This window comes from Aythya fuligula, chromosome 1 (genome assembly GCF_009819795.1).
Source record: "Aythya fuligula isolate bAytFul2 chromosome 1, bAytFul2.pri, whole genome shotgun sequence".
NCBI lineage: Eukaryota > Metazoa > Chordata > Aves > Anseriformes > Anatidae > Aythya > Aythya fuligula.
The window spans coordinates 136,580,859-136,597,070 of NC_045559.1; the positions used below are offsets into that span (position 1 = coordinate 136,580,859).

The 16,212-nt window shown below is 36.7% G+C and overlaps 1 protein-coding gene across 2 annotated transcripts in view; it reads left to right on the forward strand.

The window, feature by feature from the left end:
* PPP2R3B (protein phosphatase 2 regulatory subunit B''beta) overlaps window positions 1-16,212 on the forward strand; it is a 48,511-nt gene that overhangs the window by 25,134 nt on the left and 7,165 nt on the right. For both annotated transcript variants that reach the window (XM_032189471.1, XM_032189480.1), the window contains 9 exons: window positions 3,817-4,002; window positions 5,772-5,875; window positions 6,424-6,526; window positions 7,257-7,331; window positions 10,800-10,886; window positions 11,304-11,460; window positions 13,550-13,598; window positions 14,625-14,714; window positions 15,426-15,601. In XM_032189471.1, coding sequence (XP_032045362.1) covers window positions 3,817-4,002; window positions 5,772-5,875; window positions 6,424-6,526; window positions 7,257-7,331; window positions 10,800-10,886; window positions 11,304-11,460; window positions 13,550-13,598; window positions 14,625-14,714; window positions 15,426-15,601 — 1,027 coding nt within the window. The remainder of the gene's footprint in view (window positions 1-3,816; window positions 4,003-5,771; window positions 5,876-6,423; window positions 6,527-7,256; window positions 7,332-10,799; window positions 10,887-11,303; window positions 11,461-13,549; window positions 13,599-14,624; window positions 14,715-15,425; window positions 15,602-16,212) is intronic.

Here is a 16,212-nt window from a genome sequence, read left to right on the forward strand (position 1 = left end):
TATACATTTCTGCTTCCTTTGTAAAAGTGAAGGCAAATACGTGTTGGATAACTGGACAATCCTTATCAGTTTGGAAATGAAAACTGATCATGTGTTAAGAGTTTTTAATGAATTCTTCATAGAGAAATCTAACAAACTTGTTGATGTTTCTATAAACAAGGAATTTTCAGGGAACCATCGCTTTCCATCTTTTAGCAAAAAACATAAACTACATTTGCAACTTACAATACAATTACAAGTCAAGGACTTTACATACAGGTATTGCAAAGGCCAGTGCACCATTCAGTCCTAACAGTTCAGCACGCATCTGCTTGGATGAGTTATTTACGAGCTCATACAGTCAACATTCCTAACTCCAAGTATGTTGTTTTTTATGCCTTGCCAAGTTTCAGTGGAACTCATCTCTTACCAAGCAAGTTTCTTTGGGCAGTTTAGCTTGCCAGTACTAGACTAGTATTAAAGGGTTTAAGAAAATGTAGGTCAGTTTTTGTAAACGCTAAATTGACCACTGAAGTGGCATAGTTGTGTCAAAAGAGTAATGAACAGCTGTTGCAGACTTCCAATTCAAAGTTTTGCCACTAGCAGACTTCTGCCATTTCTTATTAAGGAAGAAATCCCATGGTTAGTTTTAATTCATTTTAGAAGAGCTTAATCTCCCACAATTACACATTTTGACTGCCCTGAAAGAAGTTTGCTTTACCAGCTGTACAACACATGCCTCCACAGAAGGATCTAGCTGAAATTGTAGAGTGCAGTGGCACTCGGAGCCCGTCACACATCCCCTCATTAAAGTGCATACAGGAGAGGAGCTTCAGCTGTACTGGAGGCCTTTCAGTTGTCAGCAGAGTTGAAGCTGACAGAAGAGAAGAGAAGAATCCCTGGCCCTTCTTGGGAAGACAAGGAGAGGGAGGAGGTTAATACTAACTCTGTAGTGCATTAGTTGGAGCTGCTCGTTTCGGATGACCAGTTTCTTTCTTTGATGCAGGCTTTTATCCCTGTGTTGACTGATGGTGACAGTGCAGTCTGATTGTCCAGCTGGAAGTTGCCTGTGGCCTTGAAGAAGCATCAGTGTGCTCAGAACGTCCCCATAGCAGATACGGTGGGAGAGCTGTGCTCTGAGCCGGCTGCTGGAGAGCACAGGGAACATTCAGGGTCACTTTGCATTGCACCCAAGATGGTATTCTCACTAGAGGCCTGTATGTAAGCACCAAATTAATCCATCAGAAGGGCAGGTCTTATATTTTCTGAAGCAAATGAAACATCTTTGTTTTTTTTCCTCTCACCCAATTTGAGGAACCAGCATGTAGAAACAGGTATCGTCCTTCATGATACGGAGAAGGGTTTTGTCTTACAGTGAGTCTGTATTCTATACGTGAATTGAATAAATTTACTGTTTTACAGATTAAATATTAGATGTTCTTATGCTAAGCATGCAGAATTCAACATGAGGCCTAAATGTAACACTTACCTTAGATATATATGTGAAGAAAATTGATTTTTCCTGTCTCCAGTTCTGAATCTGTTGCTTAGCTTCTTCCTCAGGACCACTCTCTGGAACATCTTTATGACAGACAAAAAGATGAAAAATAAAAAGCCTCTATTGCATAACTCTTAAATAACACCAAGAAGAGCTACTCTAGTAGGTGTAACTTTACTACAGATCCTGAACTGAGATTTCTACGGGTGCTTAAGAACAACTTTTGACCTGGGCTAATGGAAATCATTTATTATGTACTCTGAGGTACCTGAAGTAAATGAGTAGTTTCTGAGAAGTAATCTTTGCAGTGAAATAGCTCTGTGGCTAGCATTCTCTTTCTCCTGGGACCTTTTCCAATACAGTTTTCCCTCTGACCCTACTTTTCCTTTTAAAAGAAATCTTTCCCTTTGATCTGAGGCTCAAAATTTTCTTAGCTCTTGATTTTGAAGTGCCATGTCTGTCTGTACTAGGTTTTTTTGAATAACTGTTTTACCTCATGTTACCTGAAATGTGAAGGGCACATCAGTGGTCTGTAATCGCCACCTGTCCTCCTCTCAGCTGGGGCCTCGCTCACCAGCATGTTAATGCCTGCTCCTCTGTGGTGAGTGGAGCAACTCGTGTGGGAGCAGCTGGCCGGGCAGTTGGGGAAAGGGGAAATAAGGTAACTTTGCTCTTTGCAACAAACATAAGACTTTGGTTCTGTTAAATAAAAGATCATTTGACTGCCAGTGCTCAAAAGCATGCTATAACTAGCATGCTTTTGTGTGGTACCAGCCTGAGGAGCAAGTCTTTGATCTGCCTAGGGTAACTGCTAGGGCCCTGCTAAAGTGCTGATGTGTAGCACTGGGTTTCTAGAACTAAACAAGGTATTAACCCAATTACATATGCTATTTGTAGTGCTGATGGTAATATTACTTTGAAGGTGAAAGTGTTGCTGTCTTTGTTCTTTCCCAAAGTTTTTGGAGTCTACAGGTGGAAGGGATTTTTGATACCCTATGGCACTTCTCTTACAAACTGAGGCCTTGTTAGCTGAGCCCCTAAACTAATGTTGAGGTATCAGAAAATCTAATTTATAGGTTTCTTAGAAAATAATAGGCAGCAACTGACTCCAGGCATCCGTTTCAAGGTAACTTTTTCCTCTAGGAAATAGGAGTTGTAGCTCAGTTAAGGGATTTCTGCAGCTGGGAGCGTGATCACTGGCTCAAAGTCAAGGAAGGGAAAGAAAGGTTAATTCAGGCTGGTTTAGCATGTGTAGTATTCCAGCAAAGGCTCCTAGATTGGAACCCAGAAAATTTAAAACTGCTCTCGGTAGGTACCTCTTTCTTTCACTGAGATGTGGAAGGGTCTCTGTACAGGCCCTTTGCAAGGTGGTAAAAAGTAAAATGAGGGTTCTTTGGTTTGTTGCTTTTTTCTTCAATCTCTGGTTGTTTTTTCTTCAACTCTGGTTGGAAATGAGATGTAATTCTGGATTTTGAGCATATTTACACTACAATAAGCCATCATATAGCATTAAACATTGTTTCTACATTTGGGTAGTGGCCTTGGGATGAAAGACTTCATGTTTAACCACCAACATTAAGTTGCCACAATTCTATTTTTGCCTTGCTTGCTATCTTGGTTTCTCTGTGTTATTGGACTTTTTTTTTTTTTTTTTTTTGACACTAAGTACAAGGTGAATTCGGCTTTACTTGGGCTAAATGTGTTTAAATAATTTCTCTTGTTACTGGTCATTGATTTTTCAGTAACGTGCTGTATCAGAAATTTCTTGAGAAACAAACTTCAAAGCTCATGCCATAATTGTGTACAGTGTACCAAAAAAAAACAAACACTAATATTTCCTTTATGAAACTGAATGATTTTTAGGAACAAAAACACCAAGCACCTTCTCTGTAATTCTATTAACAGGATGGTAGTTCACAACAAAGCTGTCATGCTTATTTCAACAGTTTGAAGTTGTAAAACTAGAAATACTTCAAAAGCAGATTCTTCCATGACCTGTCTGTTAAACTAGAAGTTATGTTATGCTATCAGCTTCAGAAGAAAAAATTCAAGTATTTCAGAGGTCTCCAAGAAGCTGTCTGGTATATTAATCTTGAAACTTGATAGGTTGAAGACTGATATTGTTTTTATTAAATTTTAACATACCAGAAATCTTCCTAAATGACAGTTTTTGGAAATACTCATGAATTTTTCCAATGTGCTCTCATTCAGCCTGTCATCAGAAATCTTTTTGAAGGTGTGTTGTAACAGATAATACCAAGAGAATCAAGTCATCTGAGGATGCCTATTATACATGATTTCATTGTACCTGGCTGTCAACTGTATATTTATCTATTTAGGTTCAAGCGAAGAAAGAAGAAACTTTGCCACCATCGCTTAGTCAAACCATTCCAACTTTCTATTTTCCTCGAGGATGTCCTAAGGAAAAAGTGAATATAGATGCTGTGATTGCCAAAATTGAGAGAACTTTCTCTCAGTTTCCGAATGAGAGGGCAACTTTAGACGACATGGGGAAAGTTGCAAAGGTGAGAATTTGCTGGCTGGCTTCTTTCAATACTATATTCCTATGGAAAGGAAACAAGAATTGTGCTTTGTTTTCTTGCGTTATGGGTTTTCATTTCCAGCAAGGTAGTGCTAGTAAGACAGCATACCTGCTGATGTTGATAGCACAGTTATGAGTGGAAAGCTTTGCATTAAGTCTGTCTTAAAATTTATGTTATTCTTAGAAAATCTAACAAACCATAGAAAACAATGTGTTCTTTATTGACCCATAGACGTAAGACAAAAGCCACTCTTGGTAAGCACTTTGATTTTTAGACCTCTACAAAATTAGTCACATGGTGGAAAATGTTCCTGTCATTGGTATAAAATCTACAGAGTGCTGTTTTTCTTAAAGCAGTGTCATGAACATCCATTGTAAAGATGCTGAAACACAGAATCATTTGGTAATTTGAAATTATAACTCTTTAGTCAGTAGTGAAGAGTTAACGCAGAGTTACTGTAGAGTAGCAAAGTACTAGGCTTACAGAGCAGCTAAGATTATTTGTAAATCTTGTAATACACAATAAGCTAGTTAAATCAAACTTCAAAATTTCTAAGTAGTGCTTGAAATATCAGTGCAAGTCATGGTCTTGGTCATGAGTCTTAGGTTCTTATCCTTGTTCCTGTCACTTTGCATTTCAAGTCCAGGGCATAGAAGAATAGAAGCAGGCTCTTCTCCAGAGCAGGATTAGGGGTTGAGTTGCTCCTAGCCTACCTCACCAGAAGAGTTTAACTGCTAAGCTGAACACTAGGATTCCCTCCTTTCACAGCTCCTTTCCAACTAGAAGGGGTGCTTCAGCAAGTGAGCTGGAAGGGTCCAGTCAGCTACAACTCAGTGATAAAAGGCAGCCTCCTGAAGGGTAGGGAAAAGCCTCTCAGGCTGAGCAGGGTATTTGTCAGAAACGCTTCTGTAAGTACTGGTTAAACTACTGCATGAGAAATAACTGTCCTTTTCTGCCAGTGACCGTGCACATCTTGTAATATTTAGTATTCTCTGAGATCCAAATGAGCTTCTCACAGATGTTGGCACATCTGATGACTCCATGGCATAGTCAGTGTCAGGCAAGAGAGCAGCACTTTGCAGTGAGGACTGAGGAAGCTTGGAGCAGGCGCAGAAGCAGTGCTGTAGCTGTATGGCAACACTCAAGGTGTGGAGGAGTACCTGCTGGTTACTGTGAAGTGCTGCTGGACAGGACAGGGCAGCCTGCTACCAAAAGTGGGAAAGACGTGCATGTATATGCAATGATGCAGATGACTTGAGCTATCCTCTGAGCCAGATAAATGTAAACTGGCTGTGGTCCAGAAGTTGTGTAACTGTTTGTGCTGCCTGGAGCTCAATTTAAACATATCCAGCCCAATAGCAAGGGCTCTGCTCAGCTGCTTGGAGGGTGGACAGACCAGACATGTGACTGCATTCATCTATTAGGAATGCTGCAAGTTGCTTTGTTTTACTTTCCACTTCTGAATCTTGGCCTAAAGCAGTTGCTTTAAATTAGCTAGTTTGGAGGGTGTAGCTAGTTTCAGAAACAAAATAAAAATAAAATAAAATAAATCTGTGCTTACCATGGTTTCAGTAATGCTTCTAATCCCCTACAGATACATGCAATGTTACAAAAAGGTTTTTCCCATTATGTTTCCTCAATGTTTTTCCTTAACACCTGTAAAATTTAATTTTTTGAAAGACTTATGAGGGAGTAACCCTCAGATAAGCAATCTTGTCAATGAATTGACTTGATGTATACTTTAATTATAGGCTTGTGAATGCCCACTTTACTGGAAAGGTCCTCTGTTTTATTGTGCTGGAGGAGAACGAACAGGATACGTGTCAGTTCATAAGTTTGTTGCAATGTGGAGGAAGTAAGTAGATCGCTTTTTCAGAGAGATGGTATTTTTAAATGAAACATGGTAGTCTAAGTTCTGAATGAGTTTGTAAAGGGGAAGAAAACACTACCATAACCATTGTCAGTAAACTTTTACCTAGGACAACGTAAGTAGATCTTTCCTTTAAAACAAGCAAACAACTCTATATTACACTTAAAGATTTTTAAATGCTTGTGATAAATGACTGGCTATTGATGGGAAAAGTGAAAACCACGGCACTAATTTACAGATGTCATTTCTGGACAAAATGCTTTCTCTTTTTACTTTCTCTTTAGTTTCCTAGTTCTAACTTGAAAATGTCCTTTCATATAAGCAATTACTTTGAGTACCCCTCCTCAAATGTAAATGTACAAGACTAGCGTGCTTTAACTTCCCTTAGAGTGAACTTTGCAATGTGTGATTAATTATCTTTTGAATTAAATGTTGTGGTTGCAGTTCTGTAAGACTTGTTCATGCTAATTTGTATGGACATCCTAGGAGCAATTTTCTGTGTATGCTAGTAAATGCATATCTTTACATTTCAGAATACTTCAGACCTGCTATGATGATGCTGCAAAGTTTGTTCATCTTCTAATGAACCCTGGATGCAACTATTTGGTGCAAGAAGACTTCATTCCTTTTTTACAAGTAAATTGCAACTGAAACTAGTTCTAGAAAACAAAACAAAGTTATGAGCTTGCAGAGTTTTTTTTAGCTAAACATGCGTTTTCATCGTCTTCATTAAAGTTTATTAATACTTCGTGTAGCTCACTTTGTGTTGTCCACTGAGTGCTAGTGACTTCTTTTAAAGTTAATCATTTTATGGCTGGTTATATATATATATTTTTTTAATATTTATATTTTTTTATATTTTTATATATCTGCAGTAAGACGTATGGATTTGAAATTGTTTGCAGGAGTAGCTTGTATTTTTAGAATTCTTGGGATTTTGAAAAGCAGTTGAAGTTACTTATGTCAAGGAGGCCCTTTGGAGGGCAAAGGAAAAGTGGCCTGTAAATTCAAGACTTAATACAATTTCTCTCAAAGAGCAGCGAACAAATTTATAAAACCTGAATTGACTTTTAATGTGTTGTCAGACACAATTACAAGCTACAACAGTCAGTGTTTATCTGGCTAGTTTATTCAAAATCTGCCTATGTAAAATACAGGAAACCTTCAGGTTATATGGCTATTAAGAGATTATTTTATTCTTAAAGTCATCAGTGTTTACATGAAGCGTGCTATAAATGAAGTTATTAATTATTCTAGTTAATTTGAACCCTCTTGCTTAAGGAAGGAGATATGCTAATCTGTGCTATTTATTTTATACAGTCACTAATGAATACTGTTCAGGATATTGTTATTCCTTTCTCTGTAGGATGTGGTGAATAGTCATCCTGGCCTATCATTTTTAAAAGAAGCATCTGAGTTTCATTCTCGGTACATTACCACGGTAAGTGTTTTTTATTTGGAAAATCTGTTCTTGTTAATTAAGTACAAAAATCAGAATGGTTAAAGTTAGTCAATAAGCATCTTTGTCCTTTGGAGGGAAAAAAAAAAAAAGTTGAGTATGCTGTCAGTCTTAATTTCTACTTAACTAGAGGTATTACAAAGAAAATTGATTTATTTTAGCATTGTAGTAGAAAGTGGTGAACTTAATACTAGGAAGAGAAACACTGAATTGTAATAGTGTACAATAAGTTAATGAACATTGAACAAAGAATGTGCTGTTATCTTAGACTGACTTGATTGTGGGTTTAGACTGTACTCATTAGAATCCCACCCTTATTCTGCGATTAATTAAATGCAATTTTGAATGAAAAGTCTATATTAACATGATTATGTTCAGCATCAAGTAAAGTAATGTTAATACTGAAGCTGCTTACCATTTTTCTCTCTGGGGGTTTTTCTTTCTAGGCAGGTTTTTTTATACAAAAAAAAAGCTCCATTTCTTTCTTCATGCAGTTACATGACTGAAGTATTCTTTAGGTACACAAGGGAAAAATCAGTGACATTATATTTCCTTAGCTGTAGACTAGATACCCAATTCCACTGAAGTCTCAAAAGATGAAAACTCCACAAAATGACATTCCATTCATTCTGTGCACATGAAAACTAGTTTAACGAATATTCACCAACACAAACCATGTGGAGTTGGTCATGTTTTATCCAGCTTATAGTTTTACCCAGACCTAAATGTGGAAGACTTTTTGAAGTGTTTGGTTTTGGTTCCTCCTATCCTTCCTATAGAGACTGCCAGCCTATCAAGTAGGTCCTGATGTATTAGTTTTTACTTTTTGTAATCATTACATGAGCTCCCGGAGCCTTCTTGCCAAATGTGACTAGAGGAAATGTTCTGCCTGTGAGAGTAGTTCTCTTGATTAATGGATTGTGGTTTGTATCAAAGCCTGCTCTGCTTAAAATCATGAAAGCTTGCTGAAGGAAGGAAAAAATCCTGCCACTTCCAGTTACTTTTCTTTGGATGAACAGCTTATTTGAGTAGGTTTGGGCCTAGCAATATTGAGTAAACCAGTGCTGGCAGCACTTTACTGACAACACTTAGTATAGTTTCAAGAGAAATCCACATTTAATCAAAATTCCAAAAAAGAAGCTAGTATTTTTTAATAATGTAGTAAGAATATTTGGAATGCCATTCTGCAGATAAAAAAATGGCAAGAGGACTCTGCTGTTATTTCTTGTCTTGTTTCAGGATGGAGTAACTGTTAGTGGTAAATTGACCTATACAGCCTTCTAAAACTCTGTCCTAGAAACTGTTACTAATATAGGTGACTCTTCTAGAAGATAAAGTAAGGCATTTTGGACCAGGTGATCCTGGAGGTCTTTTCCAACCTTTATGATTCTATGATTTTATGTATTCACCTGTATTCAGAATGGCCTTAATCTTGCTACTTGAAGCTTTAAAGGGTGTTGTAAGCATTGTAGTTGAATATTTAATCTCTGTTCATGCTAATTCCAGTTAGCAGTTAAATGAACCATTTTTTTTGCATTTTTTTGCAGTTTGTGTGTATATATATATATGTGTGTGTGCATGTGTATGCATACATACGCTTCATAAATTTAGTGCAGCAGGTGTTTAAGTATTCTTCAACCATGGAAGCAACTGATTCTGTCTGCTAGGCAGTGATATCGGTTGGTTGGTCAGCCTAGTGGTAAGGTTAGGTGCACATGTTCAAGATAAAGCTGAATTACATTACAAACACTTGTCCTGACAAATGGGATACTACGTTTAGTCTGCAAGTATGTTGTATGTACATCTTAACTATGAATTCTTGAAATTGCAGTCTCCACAGTTTCCTCTCCCTTATGACAAACCGTTGTGCAGCCTAGTAAGGAAGGCAATTCTCTGACAATTGGCTTGTACTCTGCTTCAATTCACTTTAGAAAACTGTCTTTTATGCCTGTTCCCAGTTGTCTCCAGCAAACATTCAATTTTGTTTTTATTTTTAGACCAGTTAAATGTATAACAGATGAGATAATGACATGCAGATGGATTAAGTTGCAAAGCTAAGGCAAAACCTTTTTAGAAAAAATTGCTTTGTAGTATAAGCCAAAAATGGGCCTTCCCTAAACTCACAATTAGAATTGAGCTAATTAAGTTTCAGAAGCAGGCTGGTCTATTCTCCTTTCTACATCTAGGGAGCCAGCTGTTCTTTTTCAAAGTGTGTGCTGCAGAGCTTACTGTATGCAACAGTTTAAGCTTTATTTTAAAGAATCATGAACAAAACTCTTCTGTTTGTACTTTAAAATTGTTGTTGTCTTTAAACTATTGGTATGCTTCAATTAAAACCTGAGGTAATGAAAAGGTCTTTAGTTTGAAAGAGGTTTTTATTGGGAGAGGAAGAAATTTCTAAAAATGTGGCCTTTCTTGGCTAATAACTACTGTTGTGAGTAAAATGCTGTGCATGCAACATTCAGTGCATTGCTAATCAGCAGGTATAATCCATTTCCAGTTAAGCAATTACGGTTGATAATATCTTAAATTTTTTTTGGTCTACTTTATTATTGATGAATGAATTATTTAGAATGTTTATCTGGTTGAATCCAGTATTCACCTCAAAAATGTTTTACTTAAAAACTAAGAGAAATTGTGTTTTAAAGGCTCATGTTTGTAAATTAAAGCTAAGCAGGTTATGCTAAATGCATGAGTTTACCAAAATGATCCACCAGTGAAACTGATTTAAGTAGAAGTGTTGGATACTTAACTGAATGAATTTGCTTCTGGTTCCAGTATCACTCTTGCCATAGAAAATAGTGTATTTCTTGCTAGCTTTTTGTTACTCAGTTAGAAATAATTTGTGCTATTTTTAGTAGTAGTGTCAGTTTTTTCCATCTAACTTTAAATAGAATGAAATGGGGGGGGAGGGATGCATTGTCTGTCCACCTGCAGGAAGTATTGTTCCTGTTAGGTGTTGGTTGGTTGTATTTGTGGACTTGAGAAGTCATGGCATCCATGTCCCCTTTTTGTTTGTCACTTCGTTTATGAAGTAAAATTTTCATAGCAAATATGGGTCTTTTAAATCCAAAGCCATGAGATACATTAATGGGTTTATCAGATGATATCCTAAAGTGTTAGAAGATTGGGAGGCAGTGAAATTGTCAACAGATGAATTCTGGATAGCTTGTGAATATTCTGCAGCTTCACTGTGTGGGGCATGGGTACTGCAGCATCAAAGTAAGAGTTACCTAGATTAGATATAGATGGAAGTAGCTTGGGAATATGACATGACATAACAGAAGCATCAAAGTGCAAGTAATGGAAAGAACAGACTTCTAAGCCCTTCAGTTTTGGGGAAAGACGGAGTCCTGTAATGTAGCTAAGGCTTATCTTTGATCACAAATTTTTGGGAGGGTGCTTAGGTAGCATACTGAAGATCACCTCTTTGTTTTCTTTTTCTTACAGGTTATACAGAGAATATTTTATACAGTAAATAGGTCCTGGTCTGGGAAAATAACCTGTAATGAGCTCAGGAAAAGCAACTTTTTGCAGGTACACAATATCTAAAGCTTTGCAAGATGTTTCTACAAGTTTAAAAACTGTATTAACTAAATGTTTAAGGGAGTAATGTAAGAAGCATTTCTTCTTTTTGCAAAACTAGTGGGACTAAATTGCATTAACACGTATACAGGAGAGTATGTTTAAATGTCATCTTTTATCTAGACCTGTCTATGTGTAAATTTGATTAGCAGAAATCTGTCTTCGTTTTTCTATGGACATATTAGCTTTCAACCTTTTCTGTTAAGTCTTTGCTGTCATTCTGCATGGTGTGCCCTGTCTCTGAAGATAAAAACTTATCCATTGAAATATTGTTAGGTAATAGTAATTAGTTTGGTTATCAGAACTCAGATCACTCAGCAGCTGTCTTAGAAATTCTTTAATGTGTTCTACTTATCCTTCTGATAATAGAATGTGGCATTATTGGAAGAGGAAGCTGATATTAACCAGCTGACAGAGTACTTCTCATATGAACATTTCTACGTTATCTATTGCAAATTTTGGGAGCTGGACACAGACCATGACCTCTATATTGATCGGAAGGATTTAGCTCGACATAATGATCATGGTATGACAAATGAAGCATCTTTCTTTACATGTGTTAAATGACCTGTAAGCTTTCACCTGAGGAAGTGGTTAGCCACAAAGGACAGCGTTCATGAGTCTGTAGGTGTAGGTCATCCTGCTTACTCAGGAAATAAAGTAGGGCAAGTTATTTCCGATGCTATCTTGTGTCTAGCAATACCTAATCAGAGGAAAACCCTCAATTTAAATTCTGACTGTGGTGAAGAAGAGGAGGAGGAAATAAGTTTGAAAGTCTGTAGGCTTGACTGGGGAGAAGGGGAGACAAGAGGAAATGACGTCAAGTTGTGCCAGGGGAGGTTTAAATTGAATATTAGGAGAAATTTCTTCACTGAAAGAGTTGTCTTTACTGAAAGAGTTGTGAAATATTGGAACAGGCTGCCCAGGGAAGTAGTTGAGTTGCTATCCCTAGAGGTCTTCAAAAAATGTGTAGATGTAGTGCTTAGTGACATGGTTTAACAGTCAGCTTGGCAGTGCTAGTTAAAGGTTGGACCAGATGATCTCAGAGGTCTTTTCCAACCTAAATGATTCTGTTATTCTGTGATTCTTGCAAACATACGTTGTTGCTTTGCTTATTTTAAGGTTTTGTTGACTCAGCTGCAGGACATTTTGTTTTAATACCATTTAGTGGCTTTACCTCTTCTGCATTCACAACATACAATGACTTTGAGATCCTATAGTCTTGTATACTTGCACCTATTTTAAATATTCTTGTAGCTTTTATGGAACTGCTGTGTTTTCTTGTTCTGTTTGCTGTGTCTATTGTCATCTTTGTCCTCTTCAGGATTAGAAAGCTTACTTAAATGCTAAGTGACTAAGGAATATGATGCTGCATTAAAAAGGAACAAAAAGCATTCTGATAGCTTCTGAAAGCTTGCCTGCAGAAGTCTATACTTTAGCACACCAAGGAAGGGAAGCTTTTTTCATTTGAGAGGTTGCTTTAGTAGGTACAGTGTAAGAAAGCAAGCAGAACTGATATCAGGCCACAGGCAGTTTATTTTGCACTGTTTTTGTATCCTCTAAGCCTAGAAATATTGATTAAAGCTTAACAGTTGCTGTCTGATGAGACCTAGACTAAATAAGAGCATAAAATGGACCTGATACACGGATTTAGTCATAAAAGCTTCTATTTTTGTGTAAAAATCAAATCTACATTCATCAATCCCTTCCTTTCTTGTCACTGGTTTAAAATTAGATCAAACATGTGGAAAGAGCATGGAAAGAAAGTACTGAAGTATTTAGGTATTGTTGGAAAGACTGAGCAACTTCAGTGTTTCAAAACTAGATAGGAAGATAGCATATGTCTGAAACAAATTGGCAATCCTACAGTTCTGCAGATAGATGTTAGTAGGGGCCAATATTCCTACTGAAATAATGTGGTGGTGGCATCTTCTAAAGTATATAAAACAGATGACCAGTTTGAATGGTTAACCACTTGGCTAAATTATCAGTATTTCTACAGTGTTGAAAAAGGAATTGAGAGCTAGAATAATCAGAAGTAATTCTGCTTCTATGAGAATAGGGTTGTATGCTGCTTTGAGTGCCTACCACAAATTCCTCAAGTTGCTCTGCATGTCCCTTACAGGGGTAGTGTTCAGTTAAGACATGTATCTAAAAATCCCTGGAATTGTTTCAAAATAGAAATATGAATCACAACCATGTCAGAAATAGACCCATGTCAGAATCAACTAGGTATGCTCATTATGCATTAATATGCAATTCTGTTTTGGCCCTTTGCCAAAAGCAGGGTCACAAGCTAATGGTACTTGAAAACATTGTTTACTTGTCTTAGAACTAGTAAATGATGTTTTACTAATCAGCCAGTCATTACTTCTGTTATGCTACTATTTCTGTATCAAGTCTGAATTCAAAGCTGGTTGTTCGGCTCTAGCTTTGCTCTGGAGACTGTTAAGTCGTCCTTTCCGAGAGAACTCAAAGGGATTAATGAGTGCTAGAGTTGATCTTTCTTACAGGTGTGTGTTTATGTGAGGTTTCCAATAAACTCTTCAACTAGACAGTACAAAGCAAAAATAATTTGTACATAACTGACAGAACTTTAAACCCTTCTTTCACAGCAATATCAAGTAGAATGATAGAGAGGATCTTCTCAGGAGCAGTAACAAGGTAATTATTTTGTATACTGATCTAAATCCAATCTAATACTTATATGCTTGCTGGTTAAATTGTGTGTGATTATTCCCAGGATAAAATGACCTCATTTGAAACAGAACATTGAATTTCAGTACTTAATATTGTTGTTAAAACTTGAGAGTATTCATGGAATCTCTGGCTCAATCCAAGATTGGATTTACTCTTTAATCTTTACTCTTCTTTCTTTATCCATATGAACACTCATTGTTTGCTATTACATGGCATAGCAGGGATGGGAATGAGGGAGGAAAAAATGTTGGCATTGTCTTTCTGTCCCTCTAACCTGTAGAATTTTCAAAGGGATTTGGGCTTTTTAACTACTACTAATAAAATGAACACTTGCATAACAAGTTTACAAAAACGAATCTATATGATCTATGCAGCTAGAAAGTTAACAATAAACTGAAATAACAAAAGCTGAAATGAATGGTATAGACATTGGCAGGCATGTCTACAGTTCATTCCATCACGAGTTTTTTGGGCAAGACAAAACATACATTGTATCTTTCTAGATATCATAAAGATAACAGCAAAAAAAGGAATTTTGGGGGGAATTAAATATAACATGCCTATTAACTGCCTACCTGACTCTTTGCTAGAGAGGCTGACATTTGGGTGCTATGTTCTGTAGTATGAGTAGAAACAGATATAACTATGTTCTTGTCACATACACTTAATATATTTTTCATTTCTATCTTTATACTTGTATTCCAACACTACTTCTAGCTGAGGAAGATAAGTAAAACTTTTGTTTCTTCTAGACAGAGTGCTGTCCACCTTCTACTACCTTCCTCTTTAAATATCCATTGCAGTAGAAACAGAGCTCACAAGCTCCCTTATCCTGAGTGACCATAGGCACTGACATATTTCCTTCAAACAATGCATCTTTTGGGAGATAAATGTAGTTAATAGCACCAAGGGAAAATATTCCTTAATTCTAGTAAAACCTATCTGTTTTAAAATAAATTCTCCATATTTTTTCCCACATCGGCTGTCAAGAGGTAGAAAAGCACAAAAAGATGGAAAAATAAGCTATGCTGACTTTGTCTGGTTTTTGATATCTGAAGAAGACAAGAAGACACCAACTAGGTAAGAGTGAATTTGTTTTAGCAGAAATAGACTGGCTTTATTGGTTTTCTAGCCCTAAAAAGGGGAGATTTCTGTTGCTCAGATAGAACTTTAGAAGAGACTGAACTATAAAAATTGACTGGGGAAACTGGCTCAGTTGGTTGAATCATTGTTATTTTTTAGTGTTGTTCTATTGTTGCTGGTATAAAGATCTGTTTCAGTGGTTTCTAACAAGCTAACTACATGTTATTATTCATATGTTGCTTGTTATTGACAACAACATAAAAGGAAACCACAGGTGTTTCTTGATGCCAGTGGCTTTGGGGAGCTATGCAGTTAGCACTAGCTATAGAACATTCGCAAACTTATTGCTTGATTTTATTGCATTATTGGCTTGTTCAATTTGAAAAAAGAACTTAGTTCTGATGCACAATTTAATTTTCCATTGGCTCCCTTGATTATTTTTTTTATGTAAAGCTATATGTTCTAGTCCTTTCCTTTTTTTTACCCCTCACAATTAAAGTGTGTTTTCAAATGCAAATGTTGTGTGGTAGGGCAACTACCAGAAGCTTTTATCACAATAGGTGTTTCTTGTCTAATGACTTCCTATGGTATTACAGAATGTAGTCTTAAGTTTTAAATCTGTAAGTAGCATAGCCTTTAAAACAAGCATCATAAATTCTTAAAACTGTTTGTGTGAACAGTTCTTTGTTATTAAATACATAATTTCAGCATTGAATACTGGTTTCGCTGCATGGATCTTGATGGGGATGGTGTTTTGTCTATGTATGAATTGGAGTACTTTTATGAAGAGCAGTGCCAAAAATTAGATAACATGGCCATAGAACCTTTGCCATTTGAAGACTGTTTGTGCCAGATGCTGGATCTCGTGAAGCCACAATATGAAGGTAATGAAATTCTTTTCCATTCTTTAACTTCTTCTTCTCTGGGCTAGGAGTTAGTGTTACCCCTAAGAGCAATCAGTTGGTTATACCAAGAATAAACCTTTATTTGGTGGTCGTCTCTAAAGCCTATTAGTGTTTATTAATTGAATGGTCTTCCAAGGACAGGCAGGCATTCATTTCCACACTAAAATTGAATACACAATATACTGCTTTAAAATTCCATGAAATCTTAAACATGGCTACAAGCCCAAATTTGTCTCATATAAAATCTTTCCTGCTGCCTGAGGTGATGCCCTCAAGAAATGCTCCTGACTGTTCTGCTGACTTGCTGCTTACCTATTCCACAACTCAGTTAAATGAGATTCCTTCAGATCGAGCAATTTCTAAATGGTGTTTGTGTCTATAGATCATTATTATCAGACTTCTTTTAGGTTACAAGCCTAAACTCCCATTAGGAAATCAGTCCAAGATCATCTTGGACTCGATGATCTTGAGGTCTCTTCCAACCTAGAAATTCTGTGATTCTGTGAAATTCATGACAATGGTCTTAGAGGTAGCTGAATTTTAAACCATCCATAGTTGTTGGTCATTTTCTACATTCATTTGAACCTTCA